This window comes from Branchiostoma floridae, chromosome 4, assembly GCF_000003815.2.
Source record: "Branchiostoma floridae strain S238N-H82 chromosome 4, Bfl_VNyyK, whole genome shotgun sequence".
In the NCBI taxonomy this organism is placed as follows: domain Eukaryota; kingdom Metazoa; phylum Chordata; class Leptocardii; order Amphioxiformes; family Branchiostomatidae; genus Branchiostoma; species Branchiostoma floridae.
The window spans coordinates 28455756-28467678 of NC_049982.1; the positions used below are offsets into that span (position 1 = coordinate 28455756).

The 11923-nt window shown below is 45.9% G+C and overlaps 3 protein-coding genes across 16 annotated transcripts in view; 2 read left to right on the top strand and 1 right to left on the bottom strand.

Annotated features, from left to right (window-relative positions):
- LOC118414965 (calpain-B-like) overlaps window positions 1-11923 on the bottom strand; it is a 102000-nt gene that overhangs the window by 80550 nt on the left and 9527 nt on the right. For all 14 annotated transcript variants that reach the window (XM_035819324.1, XM_035819318.1, XM_035819321.1 and 11 more), the window contains exon 5: window positions 11489-11666. In XM_035819324.1, the coding sequence (XP_035675217.1) occupies window positions 11489-11666 (178 nt within the window). The remainder of the gene's footprint in view (window positions 1-11488; window positions 11667-11923) is intronic.
- LOC118414970 (tripartite motif-containing protein 3-like) lies at window positions 1208-3562 on the top strand. Its single transcript, XM_035819329.1, has one exon. The coding sequence runs from the start codon at window positions 1249-1251 to the stop codon at window positions 3223-3225; it is 1977 nt and encodes a 658-aa protein (XP_035675222.1). The 5' UTR covers window positions 1208-1248; the 3' UTR covers window positions 3226-3562.
- Window positions 4581-6794, top strand: LOC118414968 (tripartite motif-containing protein 2-like). The gene has a single exon (XM_035819327.1). The coding sequence runs from the start codon at window positions 4597-4599 to the stop codon at window positions 6577-6579; it is 1983 nt and encodes a 660-aa protein (XP_035675220.1). The 5' UTR covers window positions 4581-4596; the 3' UTR covers window positions 6580-6794.

Sequence of the window (11923 nt, forward strand, 5' to 3'; positions counted from 1 at the left end):
CACATCCACGATTTCTTAAAAGAACTTAACCCTTAAGCTGCGGCTCCCGATTCAAGAGACACGAGGAGCGTGAGGTGTCTTAAGATGTCGGTGGGATAAAGCAAACAGCAATACAAGAGCGTACCATATCATGTACAGGTCAAGAGATACATTGAAAAAACTGCAATGATAGATTATTCTCATTAATTATACAAAAATACTCCTATTTCGCATAAATGATATTTTATTTTGTACAACATTGTCTAAGGTACCTACATACCAAAAATCTTAAAAATTTGTTGTTCCCTTCTTGAGTTATCCCTAACTTCAGAAGTTTTAACAAATATGCCCTACTATCCCAAAACTAGTCGCTAGGGGGGGGGGGGGGGGGGCCAAAATTTTTTCCCTTTTTCCTGAGCACAAGAGCTACCTAATACTCAAAATTTGAGACCGTAGCTTGTTTAGCACGAGATGGAAAACCCGGAAGTTGTGCTGCAGTACCACGGGAAGCCGCTAGGGGGCCCCAAATCTAATCATGTCTAGCTTTCATCACACCCCACCAACACACCTTTTGCTTTAATGCAATTATGCTCTGGAACTCATTGCCATCTGACATTAAGTCACTGTGTACATTGTCCAGTTTTAAACAAGCCATCTCAAACATTGTCACCTAGACCGTTTACCTCTAAACACTATGCTCTATTGTAAATACAGTACTGTGATTGTTGTGGGTTTTTTTAATGTATGACGTATAGTCAAGTGGAATGTTTGAACCTTGGAAGATTAGCCCGTAAGGGCTAAAGGTTTTTTAATAAACAACAACAAATAAACAACACCAAGTATTAAACTAATCCATTCAGTCGTTCTTGAGTTTTCTTGTTGACAGACAGAAAGGCAGACAGGCACATAATCGCTAGTGAAAATATAACCTCCATGACATTTCATGGATGTAATAATGAATGCGGTGTTTTCAGGGCGGTTACGCTGATTGACATACCAGAGTTTGGTGTGCGCCAGTGGCTTCTGTGGGAGGCCTGGAGGCAACAAGTAAAAATGATGATTCTTTTTCGTGTCAGACTATTCTTGATTTTGTAAGAATACGACAGTTTCGACGATAGTACGATGTGTCCTTCCAAAAACTTAAAACGAATGACACTTACTGCTCTTAATTTTTTGCAGAACCCCTCCCGCCCAGTGGAACGTTCCACCGTGAACGTCAACAGGTGTCAACAAGTTTGGTTTCGGTGCGTCATACTTCCGGGTGAGAAAATGGCGTCGAACGCAATCAGCGACATTACCGACGAATTTCTCGTCTGCCAGGTGTGTCTTGAGGACTTCAGGCAGCCTAAGGTGCTGCCGTGTCTTCACACTTTCTGCCAGCCGTGTTTGGAGAGGCTCCTGGCCACAGAGCCGGCAGGGAAACTGGATTGTCCAACATGCCGACAGGACGTGCCACTCCCTGAAAATGGCGTCCAGGGGCTGAAGTCCAACTTCCTCGTTGGAAAGCTGCGCGACATTCTGCAACAACAGCCGAAAGGGGAAACTTCCGAGGCGCGGGAGGATGGAGTCCCCTGTACGGTCTGTGAGGCCGGGAACTCCGCTCAGTTCTACTGTGTGGAGTGTCCCGACTACCTGTGTCAGACGTGTAACGATATGCACGGACGGTTCAAAGCTAATCGGTCCCACAAAGTTGTAACAGTTCAAGACCTGCAATCCGGCAAGGCTGCCGCCGAGCTCCGGTCAAGAGAGACCTCCAAGTGTGAGGATCACCAGGAACTGAACAAGTTCTACTGTGACACCTGTCACCGGGTCATCTGTCTGCACTGTGTGGTCACGGCGCACAAAGATCACCAGTATGTGGAGATAGAGAAGGCGGCCGAGAGGGAGGGAGCAAAGATCAAGGCAAAACTGACCGCAGTGAAAAACACAGCAGACCTCCATCAGAACTGGATACGAGACTTGCAGTCAGTAAAGGACGAGTGGTCCTCACATGTACAGCGGGCAGAAGAACAGATCAAAAAACAAGTCAACTCGATCATCGAGGCCGCGAAGAAAGTGGGAAACGACAGAATCGCTCAGCTTCGCGCCATGAACGCTGCTCGGGTGAAACAGATGGAAGCCGCCATGGGGGCAGCTGAGATGGACCTGGCCTCAGCCAAGAGCTGTGTCCAGTTCACGGACAACGTGTTGGAGTACGGGAGCCCGGCGGAGCTCATGTCGGTGGCCGGAGAGCTGACCGGACGGTTGGACCAAACCGCGGACGAGAAGAAAGCCGACAAGACTGAAATGACCAAAGACTTGGTGAACTTGACGGTCAAACCATCGACTTATAACGTGGAGCAGGAAGTGTCCAAACTTGTCGGTGAGATTACGAAAACATTAATCCCGATGTTATCTTCACCTCCGACGTTAACTACGCAGGTGCGACCAAATATGGTGATCGGTAAGGACGACAGAGGTCTAAAACGCATTAAAGTTGTAGGGAAGGACAGAGTTGGACAGTTTCTGACGTCGCTTGCTGTCACAGCAGAGGGAGACATTGTAGCAACTGATAATCGCAACTCACGTCTGCAATTTTTGGGCAAAGATGGGTCTTTCAAGCAGAGAGTCGATCTAACATTTCAGCCATGGTCTGTGGCGGCACTGACAAACGGTGATCTGCTGGTGACAGGAGACGGACACAGGATTCACGTGCTGGACAAACAGGGGAGGGAGTCACGTGTCATCCAGGTGACAGGGGCTGCAAATAAAGGAGGGACTACATTTGGTATCGCTGTTGACGGTTTGGGACGCATCATCGTCACTATCGGGCGCCAAGTTTTCAAACTCAGCCCCAGCGGTGACGTCATGATGAGGATCGGGGGCGAAGATCAAGGTCAGCAGGATTTTGGCTCCTCCCTCCGTGTGGCCGTCAACAGCAGGAACCAGATCATTGTCAGTGATTGGCAGAACAACAAAATGATGATGTTTGACCCTTCTGGTCGCCATCTGTTCACGTGCGGTTCATATGGCTCGGGACCTGGTCAGCTGAACTATCCCCACTGTGTCATAACGGACAGCGAGGACGACATTATTGTATCTGACTGTAACAACCGTCGTGTTTCCCTGTTCAGTCGGGACGGCACGTTTATCAGGCACTTGCTGACACAGACTGAACACAGTCTGGGCAATCCAAGGGGGCTGGCATTGACTCACGACGGACATCTGATTGTTTCTGAGTTCACAACCATCGCTTTTTTCATGTAAAACGCAACTTGAAGACATCCACAAGTACTTAATCCATACTTCCAATCTATGCAAGATTTTAATGTCTCCAAGAGGTATTTTCGTAATGTCATATGCACCCGTGTCAGTAAGACGTCATTTAATTTGATTGTTCAATTTAACTCAACTCTTGTAAAGCCTATCCTTAAGTTAGGAATGTAATTCCAATACCATCTTTGCCCCCTTTTATATCAGTATGAAACATAATGGTTAACAATGATATTCTGTTCATTGTGTCGATAGAGCAAATAGGGTGTTTCATTATGAATTGACAATTTACTTAACACGATCGAATACGAATAAAATCAACAACATACTATCTGTAAATGAATCAATAACCAATACATATAGCATGTGCTATATCCGACAAGGTCAAGTAAATATTTAAAATGTCAGATATAGAACAGTTGCTGTTTTTTTCAGGCCTGCCTCGTCATCCTCATTAAAGTTTTCTTTCAGCAGCGATATACTTTGTAGTCATTTTTGTCATACATTCCTATATTCAATGAGACTGCACATCGAATAAGATAAAGTCTGCTAAAAAGTTAAGGTGTGGGACAGTTCATTAACCACTGACTTCTAAGAAGAAGTCAAATCCAATGATAAGATGCAACTTCAGCTGAATAGACATTAGTGCTATGCACTAGTACTACATTGTATTTTGCTTCCATCGAGAATGTTCCTGCAATTAGCCTTCGGGCATGATTTTGCAAATAAACTTGCGTTGATACTAAAAAGGTAAAAGTTATGTAACTTATTCCTGAGCCGAGAGCTACCTAATACTCAAAATTTGTGACCATAGCTTGTTCAGCACGAGATGGAAAACCCGGAAGTTGGGCTGCAGTACCTCGGGAAGCCGCTAGGGGGCAGAAAATCTAATGATTTCTAGCTTTCATCACACCCCACCAACACACCAAGTATAAAACTAATCCATTCAGCCGTTCTTGAGTTTCCTTCTTGAAGAATAGAAAGACAGACAGACACACAAACGCTAGTGAAAATATAACCTCCATGACATTTCATGGATGTAATAATGAATGCGGTGTTTTCAGGGCGGTTACACTGATTGACATACCAGAGTTTGGTGTGCGCCAGTGGCTTTCTGTGGGGAGCATGGAGCAGCAATTATATAAGATAGGTGATTCTTTTTCGTGTTAGGTTATTCTTACTTTTGTAAGAATGCGACAGTTTCGACAAAAGTGCATGCGGTGTATCAGTCCAAAAAATTAAACTGTTGTTAAGTTTTTGCAGAACCCCTCCCGACCAGTGGAACGTTCCACCGTGAACGTCACCAGGTGTCAACAAGTTTGGTTTCGCTGCGTCATAGCCTGCGTCATACTTCCGGGTGAGAAAATGGCGTCGAACGCAATCAGCGACATTACCGACGAATTTCTCGTCTGCCAGGTGTGTCTTGAGGACTTCAGGCAGCCTAAGGTGCTGCCGTGTCTTCACACCTTCTGTCAGCCGTGTTTGGAGAGGCTCCTGGCCACAGAGCCGGTAGGGAAACTGGACTGTCCAACATGCCGACAGGACGTGCCACTCCCTGAAAATGGCGTCCAGGGGCTGAAGTCCAACTTCCTCGTTGGCAAACTGCGCGACATTCTGCAACAACAGCCGAAAGGGGAAACTTCCCAGGCGAGGGAGGATGGAGTCCCCTGTACAGTCTGTGAGGCCGGGAACTCCGCTCAGTTCTACTGTGTCGAGTGTCCCGACTACCTGTGTCAGACGTGTAACGATATGCACGGACGGTTCAAAGCTAATCGGTCCCACAAAGTTGTAACAGTTCAAGACCTGCAATCCGGCAAGGCTGCCACCGAGCTCCGGGCAAGGGAGACCTCCAAGTGTGAGGATCACCAGGAACTGAACAAGTTCTACTGTGACACCTGTCACCGGGTCATCTGTCTGCACTGTGTGGTCACGGCGCACAAAGATCACCAGTATGTGGAGATAGAGAAGGCGGCCGAGAGGGAGGGAGCAAAGATCAAGGCAAAACTGGCCACAGTGAAAAACACAGCAGACCTCCATCAGAACTGGATACAAGACTTGCAGTCAGTGAAGGACGAGTGGTCTTCACAGGTACAGCTGACAGAAGACGAGATCAGAAAACAAGTCAACTCGATCATCGAGGTCGCGAAGAAGGTGGGAAACGACAGAATCGCTCAGCTTCGCGCCATGAACGCTGCTCGGGAGAAACAGATGGAAGCCGCCATGGAGGCAGCTGAGATGGACCTAGCCTCGGCCAAGAGCTGTGTCCAGTTCGCGGACAACGTGTTGGAGTACGGGAGTCCGGCGGAGATCATGTCGGTGGCCGGAGAACTGACCGAACGGTTGGACCAAACCGCGGACGAGAAGAAAGCCGACAAGGCTGAAATGACCAAAGACTTGGTGAACTTGACAGTCGAACCTTCGACTTATAACGTGGAGCAGGAAGTGTCCAAACTTGTCGGTGAGATCAAGAAAACAGCAATCCAAATGTTATCTTCACCTCCAACGTTAACTACGCAGGTGCGACACAATATGGTGATCGGTAAGGACGGCGGAGGTCTAAAACGTATTAAAATTGTAGGGGTAAACAGAATTGGACAGTTTCAATGGCTGACGTCGCTTGCTGTCACAGCAGAGGGAGACATTGTAGCAACTGATTACGGCAACTCACGTCTGCAATTTTTGGGCAAAGATGGGTCTTTCAAGAAGAAGGTCAATCTCAGATTTCAGCCATTGTGTGTGGCGGCACTGACAAACGGTGATCTGTTGGTGACAGGAGACGGACACAGGATTCACGTACTGGGCAAACAGGGGAGGGAGTCTCGTGTCATCCAGGTGACAGGGGCTGCCGAGACAGGTGCAAATACGACTGGTATCGCGGTTGACGGTTTGGGACACATCATCGTCACAATTGGGCACCAAGTTTTCAAACTCAGCCCCAGCGGTGACGTCATGATGAGGATCGGGGGCAAAGATGAAGGTCAGCAGGATTTTGGCTCCTCCCTCCGTGTGGCCGTCAACAGCAGGAACCAGATCATCGTCAGTGATTGTAACAACAACAAAATTAAGAAGTTTGACCCCTCCGGTCGCCATCTGTTCACGTGCGGGTCACGTGGCTCGGGACCTGGTCAGCTGAAGAATCCCCACTGTGTCATAACGGACAGCGAGGACGACATTAGTGTGTCTGACTATTACAACAATCGCGTTTCCCTGTTCAGTCGGGACGGCACGTTTATCAGGCACGTGCTGACAGAGACTGAACACAGTCTGGACGGTCCAATGGGGCTGGCAGTGACTCACGACGGACATTTGATTGTTTCTGAGAGCAAAACCATCACTTTTTTCTTGTAAAACGCAACTTGAAAACATCCACAAGTACTTAATCCATCCTTCTAATCTATGTTAGATTTTAATGTCTCCATAATGTACTTTCTTTATGTCATATTCATCCGTGTCAGTAAGACGTCATTTAATTTGAATGTTCAATTTAACTCAACTCTTGTAAAGCCTATCCTTAAGTTAGGAATGTAATTCCAATACCATCTTTGCCCCCTTTCATATCAGTATGAAACATAATATTATGGTTAGCAATGATATTCTTGTTCATTGTGTCGATAGAGCAAATAGGATGTTTCATTATGAATTGACAATTTACTTAACACGATCGAATACGAATAAAATCAACAACATACTATCTGTAAATGAATCAATACTCAATACATATATCATGTGCTATATCCGACAAGGTCAAGTAAATATTTGAAATGTCAGATATAGAACATTTGCTGTTTCTCGCAGGCCTGCCTTGTCATGCTCAGTAAATTTTCTTCCAGCAGTGATATACATTGTAGTCATTTTGTCACACATTCCTGTATTCAACGACACTGCACATCGAATAGTTAAATATAAGATTTATAAAGTCTACTAAAGGGTAGGGTGTGGGACAGCTCATTAACCACTGCCTTCTAAGAAGAAGTCAAATCCAATAATAAGATGCAACTTCAGCTGAATAGACATTAGTGCTATGCACTAGTACTACATTGTATTTTGTTTCCCTCGAGAATGTTTCTGCAATTAGCCTTCGGGCATGATTTTGCAAATAAACTTGCGTTGATACTAAAAAGGTAGATAAAAAGTGAAAAATAAATTCACAAACTTTAAAATTTCCAAACAAATGTCACACTTTCATGATGCCACATCCACGATTTCTTAAAAGAACTTAACCCTTAAGCTGCGGCTCCCGATTCCAGAGACACGAGGAGCGTGAGGTGTCTTGAGATGTCGGTGGGATCAAGCAAAGAGCAATACATGAGCGTACCATATCATGTACAGGACAAGAGATGCATTGAAAAAAATAGCTAGGATAGATAATTCTCATTTATTATGCAAATATACTCCAATTTCACATAAATTGTATTTCATTTTGTACAACATTGTCTAAGGTACCTACATACTGAAAATCATAAATATTTGTTGTTCCCTTCTTGAGTTATCCACTTCAGAAGTTTTTGACAAAAATGCCCCTGCAATCCCAAAACTAGTCGCTATTTGGGGGGGGGCGCAAAGTTATGTCACTTATTCCTGAGCACAAGAGCCTCCCAATGCTCAAAATTTGTGACCATAGCTTGTTCACAGCAAGAGATAGAAAACCCGGAAGTTGTGCTGCAGTACCAAGAGAAGCCGCTAGGAGGCCAAAAATCTAATCATTTCTAGCTTTCATCACAACCCACCAACACGCCAAGTATGAAACTAATCCATTCAGCCATTCTTGAGTTTTCTTTTTGACAGACAGAAGGACAGACCGACACACAAACGCTAGTGAAAATATAACCTCCATGACATTTCAAGGAGGTAGTAATGAATGCGGTGTTTTCAGGGCGGTTACACTGATTGGCATACCGTGAGAGTTTGGTGTGCGCCAGTGGCTTTCTTTGGGGGGCCTGGAGGCAACAAGTAAGAATAATTATGATTCTTTTTCGTGTCTATTCTTTCTTTTGTAAGAATACGACAGTTTCGACGAAAGTGCGGTGTTTAATTCTAAAAGCTTAAAACTGTATTAAGTTTTTGCAGAACCCCTCCCGACCAGTGGAACGTTCCACCGTGAACGTCACCAGGTGTCAACAAGTTTGGTTTCGCTGCGTCATACTTCCGGGTGAGAAAATGGCGTCGAACGCAATCAGCGACATTACCGACGAATTTCTCGTCTGCCAGGTGTGTCTTGAGGACTTCATGCATCCTAAGATGCTGCCGTGTCTTCACACCTTCTGCCAGCCGTGTTTGGAGAAGCTCCTGGCCACAGAGCCGGTAGGGAAACTGGACTGTCCGACGTGCCGACAGGACGTGTCCCTCCCACAAAATGGCGTGCAGGGGCTGAAGTCCAACTTCCTCGTTGGCAAACTGCGCGACATTCTGCAACAACAGCCGCAACAACAGCCAAAAGGGGAAACTTCCCAGGCGAGGGAGGAAGGAGTCCTCTGTGCAGTGTGTGAGGTCGGAAACTCGGCTCAGTTTTATTGTGTTGAGTGTACCGACTACCTGTGTCAGACGTGTAAAGACATGCACCGTCGGTTCAAAGTAAGCAGGGACCACAAAACTGTAACAATACAAGACCTGCAATCCGGCCAAGCTGCCACCGAGCTCCGGGCAAGGGAGACCTGCAAGTGTCAGGATCACCAAGAACTGAACAACTTCTACTGTGACACCTGTCACCGAGTCATCTGTCTGCACTGTGTGGTCACGGCGCACAAAGATCACCAGTATGTGGAAATAGAGAAGGCGGCAGAGAGGGAGGGGGCAAAGATCAAGGAAAAACAGGCCACAGTAAAGAACACAGCAGACTTGCATGAGAAGTGGACACAACAGTTGCAGTCAGTAAAGGACGAATGGTCTGCACAGGTACAGCGGACAGAAGAACAGATCAGAAAACAAGTCAACTCGATCATCGAGGCCGCGAAGAAGGTGGGGAACGACAGAATCGCTCAGCTTCGCGCCATGAACGCTGCTCGGGAGAAACAGCTGGAAGCCGCCATGGAGGCAGCTGAGATGGACCTGGCCTCAGCCAGGAGCTGTGTCCAGTTCACGGACAACGTGTTGGAGTACGGGAGCCCGGCGGAGCTCATGTCGGTGGCCGGAGAACTGACCGGACGGTTGGACCAAACCGCGGACGAGAAGAAAGCCGACAAGGCTGAAATGACCAAAGACTTGGTGAACTTGACAGTCGAACCGTCGACTTATAACGTGGAGCAGGAAGTGTCCAAACTTGTCGGTGTGATCACGAAAACATTAAACCCGAAGTTATCTTCACCTCCAACGTTAACTACGCAGGTGCGACCAAATATGGTGATCGGTAAGGGCGACGGAGGTCTAAAACGCATTAAAGTTGTAGGGAAGGATAGAGATGGACAGTTTCAAGGCCTGACGTCGCTTGCTGTCACAGCAGAGGGAGACATTGTAGCAACTGATTACGGCAACTCACGTCTGCAATTTTTGGGCAAAGATGGGTCTTTCAAGAAGAAAGTCGATCTCAAATTTCATCCATGGTCTGTGGCGGCACTGACAAACGGTGAGCTGTTGGTGACAGGAGACGGACACAAGATTCACGTACTGGACAAACAGGGGAGCGGGTCACGTGTCATCCGAGCAAGTGACAGGGGCTGCAGAGACAGATAAACCTACACTCGGTATCGCTGTTGACGGTTTGGGACGCATCATCGTCACTATCGGGCACCAAGTTTTCAAACTCAGCCCCAGCGGTGACGTCATGATGAGGATCGGGGGCAAAGGTCAAGGTCCGCAGTATTTAGGCTCCTTCCTCCATGTGGCCGTCAACAGCAGGAACCAGATCATTGTCAGTGATTGGTTAAACAACAAAATGATGATGTTTGACCCCTCCGGTCGCCATCTGTTCACGTGCGGGTCACGTGGCTCGGGACCTGGACAGCTGTACCGTCCCCACTGTGTCATAACGGACAGCGAGGACAACATTATTGTGTCTGACTGTAACAACCGTCGTGTTTCCCTATTCAGTCGGGACGGCACGTTTATCAGGCACGTGCTGACACAGACTGAACACAGTCTGGGCTATCCAATGGGGCTGGCAGTGACTCACGACGGACATTTGATTGTTTCTGAGAGCAAAACCATCACTTTTTTCTTGTAGAACGCAACTTGAAAACATCCACAAATACTTAACCCATGCACTTCTAATCTATGCAAGATTTGAATGTCTCCAACATGTATTTAATTAATATCACATTCATCCGTGATAGTAAGACGTCATTTGATTTTATTGTTCAACTTAACTTAACTCTTGTAAAGCATATCCTTAAGTTAGGGATGTAATTTCAATACCATCTTGGCCCACTTTCATATCAGTATGAAACATAATGGTAAACAATGCCATGACTATTCTGTTTATTGTGTCGATAAAGTGAATAGGATGTTTCATGATGAATTTACAATTTTTCTTAACACTACGTATAGAATACGACAAAAAATCAACAACTATCTGTAAATATAGAATGCGAATAAAATCAACAACTATCTGCAAATGAATCAATAATTAATACATATATCATGTGCTATATTCGACAAGGTCAGGTAAATATTTAAAAGTTCAGATATCGAACATTTGCTGTTTCTCTCAGGCCTGCCTGACTTTACTCATGAAATATTCTTCCAGCAGTGATATACATTTGTAGTCTTTTTTCGGAAACAGTAGGACGGCAATAGCCACAAGCATGAATGATTATTATTAGTGTGTTGAATGAAATAATTTGATGACATGGTTTGTAAATATGATCTTGTGGTCTTTTCGGAAACAGTAGGACGGCAAGAGCCACAAGCATGAATGATTAGTGTGTTGAATGAAATAATTTGATGGCATGGTTTGTAAATATGATCTTGTGGTCTTGTCGGAAACAGTAGGACGGCAAGAGCCACAGGCATGAATGATTAGTGTGTTGAATGAAATGATTTGATGACATGGTCACTCTCCGTGAACGAGATGGACTGTCAGCCGTCGAAAGTTTGGAGGTATGTCACACTCACTGGAGGTATGTACCTTACCTTTAAAAACTGTCATTGCTTGGAGAAAATTTGGAGTAACTCAACTCATAATGTTATTTTTACCTCCAACGCGGTCTGAAACCAATAACAATGTTGGAGAGAACGGCAGTGGAGATGGAAAGTTTGACAATCTGACAAGGTGAACTAACGTTACAAGGGGCTGACCGAGTATCCCATCCCCGTGTAATCTCACCTTGATACCGCTAACCCCCATCAGGGACCCCCTGTCGTGCGCCTTCTTCAGAATCTGGTAAAACTTTGGCGGGACATTGTTAGGGTCCAACATGTACGTCTCCGTCACACCGCCGGTGAAGTCCACCAGAGCGTCACTGGTATGACCGCCCTCTAGCGCTTCGTACGAACCGTGCACCCTAAAAATTCAATACAAAATCTTGATCAACATCATGTTAGGGTAAATATACTTCTGTACACTCTAACACTATCTATGTATCTGTACATTCCATGTAGTCTCCAAGCATGACCCTACGGTGCCTTAGAGATAGTATCAAAGCTGGTAAAGGAGTATAGCCGGCCAAAGGGTGATAGCCGGCCAAAGGGAGTTAAACGGGCACTGTTGCTGGCTATGCTCCTTTGCCAGCTTTGATACTTTCTCTAAGGCACCGTAGGG